Source organism: Balaenoptera physalus, assembly GCF_965194825.1.
Source record: "Balaenoptera physalus genome assembly, chromosome: 4".
Taxonomy (NCBI): domain Eukaryota; kingdom Metazoa; phylum Chordata; class Mammalia; order Artiodactyla; family Balaenopteridae; genus Balaenoptera; species Balaenoptera physalus.
The window spans coordinates 86,060,267-86,077,828 of record NC_138891.1 but is presented as its reverse complement, the minus strand read 5'-3'; the positions used below and the strand labels follow the sequence as shown (position 1 = coordinate 86,077,828).

At 36.0% G+C, this 17,562-nt stretch overlaps 1 protein-coding gene across 4 annotated transcripts in view; it reads left to right on the top strand.

The window, feature by feature from the left end:
• Positions 1–17,562, top strand: part of GRAMD1C (GRAM domain containing 1C) — a 94,794-nt gene that overhangs the window by 55,701 nt on the left and 21,531 nt on the right. For 3 of the 4 annotated variants that reach the window (XM_082460187.1, XM_082460186.1, XM_082460188.1), the window contains 3 exons: positions 7,569–7,687; positions 10,087–10,219; positions 14,427–14,586. In XM_082460187.1, the coding sequence (XP_082316313.1) occupies positions 7,569–7,687; positions 10,087–10,219; positions 14,427–14,586 (412 nt within the window). Of the gene's footprint in view, positions 1–4,504; positions 5,025–7,568; positions 7,688–10,086; positions 10,220–14,426; positions 14,587–17,562 lie in introns of those variants that run through there. The other variant, XM_082460189.1, reaches the window with a different exon arrangement.

Sequence of the window (17,562 nt, the reverse complement as noted above, 5' to 3'; positions counted from 1 at the left end):
AAAGTTGAAGGTGAGATCTCAGGTTTAAAACTGTCCTAATTGGAATTTTGAACACTGTAGAATTCACCCAGAAAAGGAATTAGAAAACAAAATCAACAACAAAGCTACCCTTCCTGTGTTCTTCTAGTGATCTTTGAAGAACAATTCTTTTTAACATGGTAATATGTATAACAATAATAGTAACTCCCACTTAGGAAGTATTAGGTGCCAGGCATAGTGCTAGGTGCTTGGTGTAGTCTTAGTATTGTCTGTAATTTTACAAGCCTCAGTTGTCTTCTAGTTTTTTAAAGTGATAAAGCCACATTGGTTAGATTCCTTGATCTTTTGTAATACTATTTTGTAAAAGAGAAGGTAAAAACCAAAATTCATAAAATACACAGCCTAACTACAAAATTCTAGAAAACAACACAAGTAATTTGAATAATAAATTTTGTATATATTCAAACTACTTTAGGGAATTTAAGTTCAGAATATTATAGTCATGTTTACTTTTAATTAGGGAATTTGAGAGTAAAAGTAAATATGTGTTACTTTTGCTTGCTGTTTGCGTAATAAAGCCTTAAAGGCATAGCATATTAATCTAGATAAAAGACTATTCCAGTAAGATTGATTAAGACAATAGAATGATGTTAAATCTGTGTGTGTGTGTGTTTTATTTAATTCTCCAGTAAGATAAATCTACAAAAGGGGAAAAAGCTGGAGGCAAATATGGTGCCTTTGAGAAAGAATGCTTTTAAAAGTACATTTTTTTTTTCATTCGTAAGGTTCCTCTGATGCATTGCTTCAGAAAGGACAGTTTATTTCAGGTATTTGAGTTAGCTTACCATAAGTCTTCAATGTTTAGACATGTGTCTAAACTGTCACCATGTCATTCATGCTGTAATTAATAGCACTTCAGCTTATTCACAACCTTTGAGTTTAGCACCCTTCTTGCAGATAGCACATTGAGTGTTTGAGATTTGTGAGGCCAGAAGACTGTGGCAGCTCCATTCTCGGTTACAAACAATTGATGTTTACTGACTTTTGTAAAGAACCTCTCAGCCCTTCCCCACGCCAGACCTCCACTTCTTGTTTGAGTTTAAGCCCCGCCCCCTTCCATGTTTTGTATCAGAGCCAGGCCGTCTTCCCGCCTGTTTTTGTATGGTCCACAAAGTAAGAGTGGTTTTACATTTATATTTCATGGCAATTATATGAAATTCAAATTTCAGTGTCCATTAATAAAATTTTATTGAAACACAGCCATGCTCATTCTTTATGTGTTGTCTGTGGTTGGTTTCACACTACAGAGGCAGAGTTGAGTAGTTGCAACAGAGACTAAATGGACCACAAAGCCTGAAATATTTACTCTATGGTCTTTTACAGAAACAGTTTTTTAACCTCTGAACAATACTAAACCAAACTCATCTTTTTTTGAAAAAAAAAAAAATGCATACCTGCTAATGTTAGCTTCCTGCTTAATACCCATCACCCTTGGATAAAAATTTTTAATTGTTTATAGGGACTGTATGATCTGGCCCCAGCCCACCACTCCAGCCTCATTAATACTTTTATGTTTCTAGTGATATTGTCATATTATTAGATTTAGGATTACTCATTCTAATAATACAGGCAGGATGTGTACAGAATGAAATTGTTCTTTTTGTACTAATTTTTCTCTGAGAGATATTATAGTGGTATCTCTTGCCAGTACACGGGGGCTACTGGGAAGCTAGCTCTCCATGGAAATTTAAGAGTACATATTGAGAGTAGATGTTTAAATCCAGGGCCTAATAGAGCAGAAATCTGCACTCATTTTAAATTCTAAAGCTTAAAGAGACAGAATGGCTTTCAGGCTTATTCCCAAAGGCCAGAAGTAGGAAGTATGTGTCAGAATTAGGGAGGAGGTTATGAGGGGTGTTTTGTCAATGTATACAGACCCACCTTCTTCCAATTTTGATACATGTCACTCCATCTTCTATTTTGGGAATCTCTAGTTGAAGGATGACAGGAGAGTATCTGTTCCTCAAGTGGGTTGGGGAAAAAAGGATTTAAAACAGTTTACTGATTGTATTAGTATATATAAAGAAAGAATGTGTTGGTCTGAAGGGGGCTTGGCCAGACTTAGGCCAAGAACTTAAGACCTAGGCCAGAAAAGCAAAGTCACAGAGGCAGACTTTGACCACTAGAGAAATGTACAAAGATGTGACAGAGATGAATCGTCAGGCTCCATCAGTGTCACAGTAGTTTTAACTTTAAAACTGTCTACCTTTGCTCTGACTTCATGCTTATCATGCAAATTTCTGATTACTAGTCTGATTTCCAAGGTATTCAGGTACCTGGATGGTAGGATGAACGAATTCTGATGGTTAGAAAAGATCGTTCCCCTACTGTGCATTAGTATATTTACTACGGAGCATGTACATGCAGCTTGTGAGTGTGGCTGGTTTGAGTCAGCTGATCTGAGTACATCTCTAGGATGTCAACAGTGCTGAGGCCATTCTGCAAACAGTGGTTAGTTTATCAAGTTAGTGTCACCTTTGAGACTTTCAGAAGAGTGTCATACAGCTTTTTCCTGCAGACTCCTCAGCCTTATCAAACCTCTTATTCCTGCTTATGCCCCTCTCCAATGATTCTTCCTTTTGGAATTACTTGGAAATCTAGAAGTTTTCCAGTAGTCCTATAAATCTAATAAGTACCATATTCAAACCTACCAGGAAAAAAAATGCAAATTGCTAAGTATTTTAGTCACATATTCTATATAATAACCTGGCAGTGTAGAAGTATTAGTATTTGTATATTGTTCCCTCTTTTTTACCTTTCTGGTTGGCAGAACTCCTCCACCTATTTTCCCTTGGTCAGTGAAGTATACCTCCTCCTCCCCAGTCACCCAAGCCAGAAACCTGGTGCATCCTTGTTTCTTACCTCTTCTTTGCCAACATGTCATGTCGGTCATCAAGGCCCTCATCATTTCTAGCTTGAACCATTACAGTAGTCTCCTAAGGATCTCTTTTTAACACTCTCATCTGTCCTTTAGGTCAGGGGTCCCCAACCCGTGGGGGGGTTGTTAGGTTCCTGTTAGGAACCGGGCCACACAGCAGGAGGTGAGTGGTGGGTGAGCGAGCGAATCTTCATCTGATCCTCCCCATTGCTCACATTAGGTCCCTGGTGCCAACTGCTTCAGGTTGTTACCAAAAAAGTAGTCGTTTTAAAAGTGGATCTTTTAAAAACGCACTTCTGAACTTGTTGCTTTTCTATGTGTAACTAGTAGGTGGCTTTTTATATTTAGCGTGGAATACAGGCTCTTCATGACCTGGCTGCTTCCCCCTTCCCCACTGACTCTTTCCTTCTTCCTCTCTGTGTCTTCCTCTCCCCGCCCTCCCCAGTCATGGTGAACTGGCTTGCCAGGCTGCTCCACTTCTCTGCACACTTGCATTTGGTGTACGTGAGTTCATCTTACTTGATATTTCAGCAGCATTTCACACCTTGGCACACTCCCTCTATTTTGAAACACCTTCTTCCCTTGATTTCCGTATCATTCTTTATGAACTTTGCTCTACCTCTCTTGTATTTTTCTGTCCTTTTTTCCTCCTCTTCCACTCAGCCTTTGCATGCCAGACTTTCTTTGGGCCCAGCCTTAGGTTCTGTTTTCCCTCGTAAACCTGCTGAGCTCAGCTCTGCTCCATATCCAGTGGTTTACTATAAGGGATTTTTATATTTAGCAAAAGTGTATAAAAATCATTTACAGTACAATTAATGTGCATTTTTCTCATAGCTATTTGGTTACCATGGTACAGTGAGGATATGTATCTACGGTTTAGGTCAGTAAGACCTGCCATAATATGCCAAGAGCACTGGTTTTTCGGGAGTAAAAGCTAGCCCCATAGTGAGCTCTCTTCAGTTTGAGCGAGTAGTATCCTCTGGTGTCGCTTTGGTCCCTCATTCTGCTGTTGTATAAAATGATTAGATTTTATCAACCCTACCTCCCCCCAAAAGGTTGATCCTTGCAGTCTATCAAGTAGCGTTTGACATGTCTACACACTTCACCAGACTAGATGGAACGGCTAGGTAGAAATTAGGGCAAGATTTGATTTTTCATTTAGAAGAAAATTTTTCTTCTGGGAAATAAATTAGAACTGGTAGATGAGACTCTCTGTAGTGCTTATTATAGTCCAGGTAGGTCCCTGCCAGGAAATTATTCTGAGTAAAGGAAAAAATATTTCTAAAGGAAAGAGTTATTGAGTAATCAACATGTAAACTTTTCAGTGATGAAAGATATGCCGACTGCTTCTTGGAATTGCTCCACCTGAATAGCTCATTCTTTTTGACATTTCCTGACATTCCATTTACAGTACTCAAGAGTTGCAGTCCTTGATAGTCGTAAAGGGTTAATGCAGGAGTCTGATGGGGATGTGACATTAGTACTGAAGAAGTGGGGTATGAAGAAGCGATGACATTGCCAGAATTGAATAGGAAGTATTAGCATGGAGAAGAAAATTTAACCCTTACTATACTTAATTTTAAAAATGAGATTAAAATCATATTGCAATAAGCATTTTACATAATTGAGCATAGGCAAGATATTTTCATTTGCATTTTTTGTTTCTAGTCAGTGTGTAGAACAGAAGAAATTGGGAACTGTCTCTTTAATAAAACCCTGTTTACCTACCCTCTTCTAGTAGGAGTGGCTTAGGAACCTGTAGAGTGAGGTGTAACTTCCAGTTCTGCATTCTGAAGGGCAGCCTTGGATAAGAGTGCTGATACTACAAACCAGGAAGTGACAAATAATTTGCCTTAAATTATAGTAGAACTTGTCTTTTATAAGGAAAACTTCTCATAACAAAACTAGAAGATTGAAGCATGGTTGTCACTAAATGTTTGGAACTCTGCTGCAGATAAAGACTTTGCAGCGTACTTAGAATACAAAGCTTTCTGGGCCAGAAATTGATCTGACTTTTGAGCCTTATCTGATTACTGCTTGATTCGTCTTTATTTTGTTCAAGTGCTCAGCAGGTTGAACGGGGAGCCTTCCTCCCCATTGTTAGCAGGTAGGTGGTCAGCCTTTGTTTAAAATTTAAGTTGTTTTTTAAGGTTACTTTACCCTGGTTCTGCTGCTGATTATTGGAAGAATTATGAATATCAGTCTGGGTATATGTTTTAATGTTTGAATATTCAGCATGGCTGTGAATAATCATTTTTGTGACTTTGTGTCAACTTTGTAGAAAAAGTCATTTTTAACAAATTAGCAAATCTATAAGGTGACAAATTAAATGAGTTCTATTTTGTTTTCTACTAACCTTATATGTTTAAATTTAATTAACAGATTAAAAGTCTATTGAAATTACTCTGCTATTAACTTCCTGATAGTATTTGATAATATATTTAAAACATTTATTGATGTAGTCAAATAAAATTGTATTTTTGTTGTTACTATTTTACTTACAAGTTTCATTTCTTTCACTCTTAGAAAGCTGTCTGAGTGTTTAGCTCATTGTTTATCTACTTGCTTTAGTTTGTTTTTGGAATACTTTGATACCTATTATTTCAGAAGACTTTTTATAAAAGGTTAATCTTCCACAAGTATATTGAAATATTGCTTGTTTCTCTTTATAAAGTTAACCATGCATTTATGACACTAAAATTGTTTCAAAGATAACATCTTTGGAATATTGAGCTAATTATTAGTATGAGCTAACTGCTATTGTGAAAAAAAAAGAAAGCCGTTACACAAATGGTTCTTCTGGAGTGGGAATCAGAAATGTGTGTGGGTACCTTTAGGATCAAGAACAGTGGTTTCTTTCTCTACCACTAGTGATCCTTTTTATTTTTCTTCTATGGACACTATGCTTCAAAAGACTTTTTGTCAACCAAATAAGTGGTGTATATTAAATAATAAAATGTTAGAACATTATCGTCTCTTAGGGATACATTATTTCCAATGAGAGTTTCTTATCAGCCTGAGATAACCACTCTAGGTTAATATGATTCAGCCCCGAACGAAGAGGCCTGACATTTTACCTAGGTTGAAAAACTTTATTGTAGGTAACTGTTTGGATATTTTTGACTTTTTGAAATACTGATAGTAACATCTGAAGTTTCAACAACTACTCTTATGGAATCTTAGTCATCTGGGAACTAGCAGTCTAAAGTGCAGAAATTCTGTTCTTAATATCTTTGAGTTTCCATGAAATGTAATGAACGTCATCTAGTGTAATGTAACAAACAAAGATACCATAGCTACTAGACAGAGAGGAGAAACAGGGAAAAAGAAAAAAGGAAATGTGGTATTTGTCATTGGGAATGTCTGCGAGGAATTCAAGGTGTCTGTGTGTTTTTGCCCCGTAAAATTTCCCTATATTTATCCCTACTATTTACCCACTTAAAATTCTTACTCTGATTAGTCTGATAAATTGATAACTGACTTCAAAACAAATATTGCTTATGTTTTTCACGTATTTTATTCTATATTTTTATGTAGCTTCCCTCTCCCAAATTTTTTTATTTCTCCATTTCCTCTATTCATGTCCTTCCTTCAGCTTAGCTGAAGACCCTTCTGCAATGTGAAGCCTTATCTGATCATCCTAAACCACAGTAATATTTCTTTCCTTTAGATTTCTATATCATGTTGATTCTACCAGTTCTTTAGCACATAATAATGATATAGCTTGTCATATTTAACTTTTACTTAAAAGTTTGCAGCGTTTCTTCAATTAAATTATAGTTGTTTGAGAGCAAGTAGGACATCATTTTTATCCATTTTAGCATCTAGTGCAGTGACACACATGTGGTAGGTTCTAAATAAATATCTGTTGAATGAATGAGAGATGTAAAGAATCTTGCCAACAGTTGCTTCAAGTGTTATGCTGCCTCCCTCTACCTTGCTTAATTATGTAATTAACCATCTATAATGTTTCTAAAAATCAGACTGTTGGTTGTCATACTATTATTGTTTTTGTTTTCCTTTGTAACACGTGCATTTTTTATATTAGATTATTTAACACTGATATGATACCTACAAAGAAAGAGCAAGCTGGACTTTATTAAAAATAAATAAAAATAAAAACGGAAATATTCTGAATTCCAGACTCTTGCATTTTATATTTTAGGAAAATATAATTTAAAATTTACTGATATATGAGGTTTCAAATATAGTTAAAATATTCAGATACATTATGAATTAAGGGGAGGGATTCTGAACTGACGTTTGGTATTCTGAATGGTGATCCAGTCATCCTGATAGACTGGTTGGATTGCAGAATTTAAATCACAGATTAGTAATTGCCAGAAACGATGAACAAATTATTTTATAAAAAGAGGGTTTTAAATGTCTTACACCCGTTGACAGTAGTTATTATATTACACACTTTAAAATCATCATCTACCTATTCCCAGTATCAACTATGTCGGATACGTTTTGTTAACCCACTTTTTATAGATACAGAAAACTGATATCTAGAAAGGTGGAATAACAAAGCCATACACTAGTAACTGCACAACAGGTCATTTTGACTTCAGAATTCATGTTTTGAATCACTATGTTGTATACTATGTTATGTTTTCCAATAGTCAGGGTAATCTTTCTGTCATTCTAGAGCTTGACCAGACAGGAATTCTGGCAGCTGCTCCAGCAGAACTATGGCACTGAGCTAGGCTTAAATGCTGAAGAGATGGAGAACTTGTCCCTGTCGATTGAGGATAATGTGCAGCCAAGGTACTGCAAAATGTTTTGAAATGTCAAGATTTGTTAATCATTCATTAATCAAAGCAGAATTATTTTAGACTGTACTAATTCAGGCTTTCTATTTATTCACCATCCAGTGAAATTTGCCTCTTGCTTCTCTGTAGTGGTGGAATGAGTGAAAGGTGAGGACAGTGAATAGTTTGCTAAATTGGTAAGCAAATACAGGTCAGATGAGGAAATGTTAATTTTGTAACTGTGTCACCTAGGACTTGCTTAAAGCATGGGGTTAGTAAACCTTTTTATTAAGGATATGGAGAAGTACCTAGTGAAATCTCTGCACCTATAGATAACAATAAAGAAAATTAGCTGGAAGATATTTTAAGGGATACGAAGATAATATGACTTTTCCTCAAGGATACCCTAGCATAGTACTTGACATGTAGTTGGCACTCAATAAATATTGAATGCATTAATGAAAGGAGCTTATAGCGCTACAGGGAATGCAAATATTTTAATACAGGGTTGAAAATGATAAGGGCCAAAAAGAGCAATAGATAATGTGGGAAAAATTCAGAGTGGAGAGAGATTATTTTTGACTGATGGGAATTCACTTGGAAGAGTGGACATTATTATTAACCTGTACAAATAGAAGTGCGTTTTGTCCAGTGGTAATTGAGGTCAGAGCAATAAAAACAACTAAGGATAATACATGAAAATTCTAGAGCAAACATTATGCTAAGTGAAAGGAGCCAGTCACAAAAGACCACATATTGCATGATTCTATTTATATGAAATAGAGTCCAGAATCAGTAAATCCATAGAGATAGAAAGTAGATGAGGAGTTGCCAGGGACTGGGAGAAAGGGAGAGTGGGCACAGGGCACTGCTGATGGGCACAGGGATTCTTTTGGGGTGATAAAAATGTTCTCAAATTAAATAGTGGTGATGACTGCACAACTCTGTAAATCACTGTATTGTACACTTTAAATGGGGTGAATTTTATGATATATGAATTATACCTTAATAAAAAATCAGGTGAATTATTTATTTAAAAATTCTGTAGCAAATAAGTCTTAAGATGGAAATCTTTCAAAGTCTCATGTGTGTACAAAAATTTTATTCTATCTAGATAAGTCTTCTAGTTATACTGATCCTATTTGTATTGTGTCAGCTCAGCGTTAATATTTTACAGTCTTTTTTACATGGTTACACATGTATATTTTATTAGGTTTCTGTAAAGTTAAAAATTTCCATTGGCCTACTCTCCTTGTCAAGTTTACTAGGCTTGGGACTTCCCTGGATCCTCATTCCCTCTTCTACTCTTTTTCTCATTCTTCCAATCTCTGAGAGAAGCATATCTACCTCACGCCTTTATTTCCTCAGCTCTTCCATCTTCTTTCTTTTCACTTTCAATCTTTCCTTCACTCTCCTTCCTCTTTTTTTCTTCATTTCTCCACAATCCACCTCCATCCTTAAAATCCTCAAGTACAGACCCTCAGCTGGTGGTCTTGTCTCCAGGAGCCGTTTTCCTTGTTTGGTTCCCTCGGAGTCCTGCTATTCTGTCTGGCCAGGAGTAACTGGGTAGTAAACCTAAGTATTATTTGGGTGGAGTAGAATAGGCTTTTTTAGCTTTTCTGTCTCCTTGTCAGGATAATGTGGATTCAGATGTCAGGCAGCCACTTTATTTTAAGAGAGCTTTAAGTCTAAACATAGCAATGATTACATGGGAATGCTAATTGTTCAATAAAGTTGAGGTCTGGAAGTTAGATCCATTGTGCTGCTTTTATATTTAATACACTTTCCTGTTTTTCCCCCCACTCTCTGAAAGAGGAAAAGAAGGTCCCAAGACATTTATTGTAATCTTGTCCCTATGACCATTTGAAAGCTTTTCCTTTAACCTTAGGAATTCCTGTTCTCAGGAACGAGAAGAACAAGAAGGGAGGCATGGATTGATGGATGGGCTCTGTGCTCAGACATCAGGAGCTTCCCCTTCCTGGAGGGATGTGCCATCTCAGCTGGGACGGAATCTGAAGGAAGGAGATGAGATCTAGAACTGCCTTCCGGTGTTGCCTGGCATCCAACTCAAACACCTACCCTGCACCTTTCGAAGCTTCTTCATTGTCCACAACTGAAATTTAAATAAGCAATGTTCATTTTATTAGTTGCTGTTATGGCCACTTTTACTTGGTTAATTTCTTAACGGTTTCTGAAGTTTATAAAATCTTATATGAGCATATTTTATTTTCAGCAGTGAAGTCAATTTGCATGTGATTTAAGAAGATAGCTTTGTTATAAGTAGAAGCTTATTTGTTACATTACAAAAAAAAAATTTGTTGTCAAAATGCTTTATAATAGAAAAGGACCTCAGTGAGGAGGCTAAATCAGCTATTTTGTTTATGTTGTTATGTTTCTGTGATGTGTTTCTTACAGAAGTCCAAGAAGAAGCAGCTTGGATGGCTGTGGGGAGAGAGATGAAAAATTATCCAAGCCAATCAGTTTTACCCGTGAATCAATTAGTCGGGTTTCAGAAACAGAGTCAATTGATGGAAATCCACCAAAAGGGGTTAGTATATGATATCCCTTTTAAAATCTGTCTGATACTGCCATGTGTTCATCATAATGGAAGAGCAAATAAAAATACAATATACAAAATGTTTAAAAACTTAAGATGTCAGGCTGCTCTTTTATTTTAGGACAAGAGTTTTAAGCCTGTAAGTTGCAGAGGTTTTATGGGAATAATATGTGGTTCTGTTCAGAGCTGGATATGGTGCAGAGTTACCAGGCAGCTCCCTGAGTATCAGTCTGTAAGGGGGAGAGACATCATTAAAAATATAATAAGGTAGAGAAATTCATAGTTAGCAGAATTTTTCCCATAGTAGGTAGTGTGCGTAGTGGAAAGAATCTGTATTGAAGGGGAGATGAGAACTCTGAACACCATGGTTGAATAACAATAGATGCTTGTTAAACTGATTACTAAAGCAGGCACATCCAGTTAATTACTGAGCTTCATAGTTAGTTTCTTTCTTTATTTTTTCAAGTATTATTATAAGCCCTTCAATTTTTTTAAATTTCAGTGAGTTTCTGTCACTTGAAGTCATTATTATTACTACTTTTTATACTCAGTTTGTCCCCTCTGCCAATGGGAGCCCCTTCAGGTTGGCTCCCTTGTCCTTTTGAAATAATCAATAATCTTTGATGACTTCCTTTCTTTCTGGTACAATAATGTGTCCCAGGCACATTTTGTATACTTTCTGTCCCAGACTTAGTATCAGCCATTTTTTCTAATGAGCCATAGTTTTAATGAAGAATGGTACTTAGACCACATTCTGAGTGCTAAGAGTGTACAACTTTTGTTCTTCTGATTGGGGATGCAAGTTTGGAGCCAATACTGAATTTCTTGTTTTAGATCAGAGCATTGGCTTCAAATCCTACCTCTGCCACTTGCTAACTGTATGACCTTAAAGAAATTAACTTAATTACTTAACCTTTCTATGCTTTTGTTTTCTCAACTATAAGATGAGGACACTAATACCCCACAGGGTTTTTTTTAATAAGGACTAAATGAATTAATATATGTAAAAATGCATTGAGCAGTCCCTAGCACATATTAAGTATTCAATAATCATAAGCTATTATGATTGAAGGTGAATCTGTGTGTGGCCAGCAGTGGACCTTTTCTACCTTCTCTCATGGAGCTCCCAGCATCTGCTGTGAATAAATGTTGGGGAAACATTGAAACAGAATATATTTATGGAAAAGGCCACCAAGTTATAAACTTGTTTCAGGCAATCATCACGCACCTATCTCAGTCTGATTTTGTGTTGTGGATTTCATGTAAAACTTATTCATCAAGAGACCCTTAGGAACTTACTGCTGGTGTAAGGGAGGTGATTCTGAATGCTAATCCCCTTGTACGTTCTCACTGAGAAGACCAAACCACTCAATTTTGGGGTGGTAACAGGACAGGGGATCTCTTGCAGTCCCCTCCTTTTACAAAAGTCTGACTTGAGGACTGGGTTCTCAGAACTACTAATATTTCTTGGGTCCTTCCTACAGCCTCTTTGACAATGCCTTCTGTACCTGCTCTTGGGATAGTTAACCTATTGGTCCTTGCTTCTAGTTTTGTCCCTAAAGGAAGTCATATGTTCTCTAAGGAAAGGGAATGGAATGTAGAGGAATAATTTAATGTTTTAAGATTGATTATATATTCATTGATGTTTAGTATAGATGTTTTCAGGTTATGGAATACAAGTAATTTATTTTTTTAATTTTTTAAATTTAAAAAAAATTTTCTTTTTAGTGTTATAGTTGTTTTCTTTTTAAACATCTTTATTGGAGTATAATTGCTTTACAATGGTGTGTTAGTTTCTGCTTTATAACAAAGTGAATCAGTTATACATATACATATGTTCCCATATCTCTTCCCTCTTGCATCTCCCTCCCTCCCACCCTCCCCATCCCACCCCTCTAGGTGGTCACAAAGCACAGAGCTGATCTCCCTGTGCTATGTGGTTGCTTCCCACTAGCTACCTATTTTACTTTTGGTAGTGTATATATGTCCATGCCACTCTCTCACTTTGTCACATCTTACCCTTCCCCCTCCCCATATCCTCAAGTCCATTCTCTAGTAGGTCTGTGTCTTTATTCCTGTCTTGCCACTAGGTTCTTCATGGCCTTTTTTTTTTTTTTCCCCTTAGATTCCATGTATATGTGTTAGCATACTGTATTTGTTTTTCTCTTTCTGACTTACTTCACTCTGTATGACAGACTCTAACTCCATCCACCTCACTACAAATAACTCCATTTCATTTCTTTTTATGGCTGAGTAATATTCCATTGTATATATGTGCCACATCTTCTTTATCCATTCATCCGATGATGGACACTTAGGTTGCTTCCATGTCCTGGCTATTGTAAACAGAGCTGCAATGAACATTTTGGTACATGACTCTTTTTGAATTATGGTTTTCTCAGGGTATATGCCCAGTAGTGGGATTGCTGGGTCGTATGGTAGTTCTATTTTTAGTTTTTTGAGGAACCTCCATACTGTTCTCCATAGTGGCTGTATCAATTTACATTCCCACCAACAGTGCAAGAGGGTTCCCTTTTCTCCACACCCTCTCCAGCATTTATTGTTTCTAGATTTTTTGATGATGGCCATTCTGACCGGTGTGAGATGATATCTCATTGTAGTTTTGATTTGCATTTCTCTAATGATTAATGATGTTGAGCATTCTTTCATGTGTTTGTTGGCAGTCTGTATATCTTCTTTGGAGAAATGTCTATTTAGGTCTTCTGCCCATTTTTGGATTGGGTTGTTTGTTTTTTTGTTATTGAGCTGCATGAGCTGCTGGAATACAAGTAATTTAGAAGTTTGGTCCTTTTTTTCCTTTTGCACCCAAGAGCAGTAAAGTGAGATTCTCAGATATCATGAATATCCTATGTCACTTACTTTGTTTCATTTTTACTTCCAACAAAGTTGGAAATAACAAAAAGTTAGAAATAACATTTTTTCCAAGAATAAAATAGGTTTTTCTTAAGTTATAAAATTAACACCCTTTGTAAAAATTCAGGAAATATAGAAAAATATACAAAGAAATAAAAATTGTCCAGATGCTAACCATTCAAAGATAGGGGCTGTTACTTTTCCTATAAGTATCTGTCCATGTTCTTTATAATAGGAACTATATCTTAATTAGAAACAACAGGAGAAATATGTGGAAAGTTACTCTACTTAGCATCTAAAGAGACCCTGGGTCAGCTAATAAACCTGTTGCTTCGTAGTGTGGAACTCCGAAATAAATCAAGTCTTGATTTTAACAATACTCTCTGATTGAAAAATCAATCCTCGACTAGGATAGTATAATCCTTTAATAAATTGAGTCCTGGGTCCCGGTTGTTATTCTGCTTTCTGAGCGGCTAATGGAAACCGATCTCCTCCCTGGAGCTGCTTCTGTTGTTCAGTGCTGCTCAAAGATCTCATGGGGCAGGAAGTTATAGATACGCTTTTGCTGTCTTTCATCTGCTTATACACAGACAATACAAGAAAGTACATTGCTGTGTAGTTTATATTTATCACACTGTTCTATTAAGCCTAATTATAATACTGTTCTACTTGAATACTACTAACATAACAATAGCATTCATACTTTAATGCCTAATATTAAATTTATTATAGAAATGACATATCTTTATTAAGCCATTCCCAGAAAGTATGGATAGCAGTATATACTGAATATATTTTAATGCCCAATTCCTTAGTCCCTTAACAGCAAAGCCAACTCTGTTCTTATGGGTTTGCTGCGAAATTAATTTTCCCTTTTAATCTTTTCTCCCTCACTGTACTCTTATGTGACTTTTATCTCTCTTTTTTCTTTCCCTTTCCCCTTTAGTTACTGGTCTTGAGAGATGGGTGAGTTCTCTTCCTTGAGGTGATGGGGCAGGTATTGTCTGGGGAAACTAACTGGGTTTGACTCCTTTCCTTTGCACACCCTAAAGAACTGACTGTTCTATTATTTTTGTCCTTTGTCCCCTTTCTCTTCGACTTAAGTGATTCACACGTTGTTAATTGTCTGTGAGTTCTTTTTTTATGATGTTCTTCATAAATTTATTGTTCATTAATGTATAAGAAGATGACTTTAGGATGGTCTATGTTATCTGCCAATATTTTTTGGACTGAATTGGAAATGTGATACAAACATAACAAATTTTTCAAAAAGCAGTATTTCGAAGTGTCTTTATTATTAAAGATCTCATTGTTTGCTTTTTAGGGGTTAGGGAAAGAGGAACCCCAAAGTGAGAAACAGATCAAAAGCCCTTCACTAACTTCAGAAAAGAGGTTAAGTAGACTGTCATCAAAATCACTGGACTTGAATAAAAATGAATATCTTTCTTTGGACAAAAGCAGCACTTCAGATTCTGTTGATGAAGGTAAAGAATTTGTTATAAATTTTAGTAAAATTTCAGTTACATCTTTTAATGTTTACTTTTATATTAGGTGTGTGCAAATTGAGCATTTGGTTTTTGCATTAGATACAGTCTCACTCTATAATGAACCAAAAAAGGATGGACAATAAGAAATAGAGGAAAGGGGCTGCTAAATTTAACCTCGCTCCACTTTTCAGAAGCCTGGAATTTGAAAATCTTCATCACGTTTAGCTTTTAACGTCCCAAGCCTTAAGATGGTGGAGATGAAGCAGTAGCAAGGGAAAAGCAATTTTTTTCTTTTTATCCATGACTCATTTGTAACTGGATGTTGTACTTCTTATCTCCCTCACTTGTTTTTCTCCTCCTTCAACCCCCTTCCCCTCTGGCAACCACTTGTTTGTTCTCTCTATCTGTGACTGTTTCTGTTATGTTTGTTCACTGTTTTGTTTTTTAGATTCCACATATAAGTGAAAGCATACAGTATGTCTTTGTCTGACTTATTTCACTAAGCATAATACCCTCTAGGTCCATCTATGTCAAAACGACAAGATTTCATTCTTTTTTATGGTTGAGTAATATTCCAGTGTGTGTGTGTGTGTGTGTGTGTGTGTGTGTGTGTGTGTGTGTGTGTATATATATATATATATATATATATATATATATATATACACACCACACCTTCTTTATCCATTTATCTGTTGATGGGCACTTAGGTTGCTTCCATATCTTGGCTACTGTAAATAATGCTACAGTGAACATAGTGGGGTGCATATATCTTTTTGAATTAGTGTTTTCGTTTTCTTCAGATAAATACCCAGGAGTGGAATTGCTGGATTGTATGGTAGTTCTATTTTTAATTTTTTGAGGAACCTACATACTATTTTCCATAGTAACTGCACCAGTTTACATTCCCACCAACAGTGCACAAGGGTTCCCTTTTCTCCACATCCTCCCCAATACTTGTTATTTGCTGTCTTTTTGATAACAGCCATTCTGACAGGTGTGAGGTGGTACCTCACTGTGGTTTTGATTTGCATTTCCCTGATGATTAGTGATGTTGAGCATCTTTTCATGTGCCAGTTGGCCATCTGTATGTCTTCTTTGGAAAAATATCTATTCAGGTCCTCTGCTCATTTCATTTTTTAATCAGGTGGTTTTCAGTTGTTGAGTTGTATGAGTTCTTTGTATATTTTGGATATTAACCCCTTATCAGATATATCGTTTGCAAATGTCTTCTCCCATTCTAGTCAGCCTTTTCATTTAGATTATAGTTTCTTTCACTGTGCAAAAGCTTTTTAGTTTGATCTAGTCCCATTTATTTATTTTTGCTTTTATTTATCTTGCCAGAGGAGACATACACAAAAAAACACTGCTAAGAAAGCTGTCAAAGAATGTACTGCTTATGTTTTCTTCTAGAAGTTTTATGGTTTCAGGTCTTACATTCGAGTCTTTAATACCGTTTGAGTTTTAAAAAATCATAATAAAAATCTTCATGGTGTAACAGTATAATTTTACTACTTTCCTTAACCACAAAAAAAAAAAAGAGAGAAAGAGAGAGAGATTCAAAAGTAGAGAATATAATAAAAATAAAAAGTAGTTGCTTAAGGGAAACTTTATAGCAAATCATATTCTCTTTACTTTCTCTTAAGTTAGAACCAATAACCTAGGGCTTGTCATGCTTATCAAGTGGGCATTTCAAGGAATTTTTTTTCTTTTTAGCTGTAAGATTATTGACACTGAAGTCAGTGAAGTGAGGAGACAATGGGAAAGATCTAGGGTAGTGACTACTTTCAAATTTCAAGAAAGGAGTAATGCCAGTGGAGTTTTGCTATACCTGCTTTTGTACCAGCATTTTATATTAATATTCCTACCAGAATATTGGCTATGGGGACGTTGTAGTGGTTTGGATCTGTCCGGCAGGATTGTATTTGCTACTCCACTTACTGTTCGGCTTAGACCTGGTTTGGGAACCCCTGAAGGCTGTTTACTAAATCCATGAAAACCAAAACTAGATCCAAGGCAAATCTAAATCAAATTCAAATCAAGTCCAAATCTAAAATCAAATCCAGATCCAAAACCAAACCAAGACCAAATCCTTGAAAACCAAATCCAAATCAAGTTCAACCTTGGTTTGGAAACACTGAAGCATCTCTGATGAAAACTAAACCCACGCTCTTAAAAACGTAAATAAAAATAAACAAGTCCCTAAAATATCATAGAATGCATTAAGAAGACAGTTGATGTGTTCTTTTGAAAAGATAGTTGAGAGGAAGTTTTTTTAAAAAAGAATCGAGCACCAGGAATGACTAGACTCTCTTGGTGTCCTTACCATTCATGCTTGGGTATGCAGCCGTGTGAATTAGTTATCCCCTGCCTGCCTGAACCTCTAACTATAGGAAGATCTACTCTGGCACCCAGTGGCCAGACACGTAAGTGACAGCAAAACGGGGATTTTTTTTCCCCTTCTTTCTCACCTGCTCTTTTATAAGAATGGTCCTTTAAAAAAAAATGCCTTACTTTCTTTATTGAGTTCCTATAAAATTAACATTAATGGTTAAAGGATAACACTAAAACTCATATAAGCTGTGTCTTTATCTAGAAATAAACAAAGAATAATAGTGATGTAGTTTCTGTATTGCATATGAGCCCTAATCACCCATTTTTAGAAAATGGAAGATAAAACAAATTGTGTGTCCTTAGTTACTCAATTAAACTCCAAATTACCTAATTTTCTTGCATACCTACCTAATACATTTTTCACACATCCTCAAAATACTATCAACATCTGGTTTCAGTTTTATTCATGTCCAGGTCCTTTTCATATTTATATCTCAATTTTCCCACGATTTCCACTGGCCACTTTCAAACTTATATGCTTGAAAATAGTATTTCTTCTTTATTGGAAATAGTAACCTGCTACTAAGTTGAGCAGTGTTCCTTTCCCCATTTAAAATGCCACCTGCTAGCTTAATAAATTTC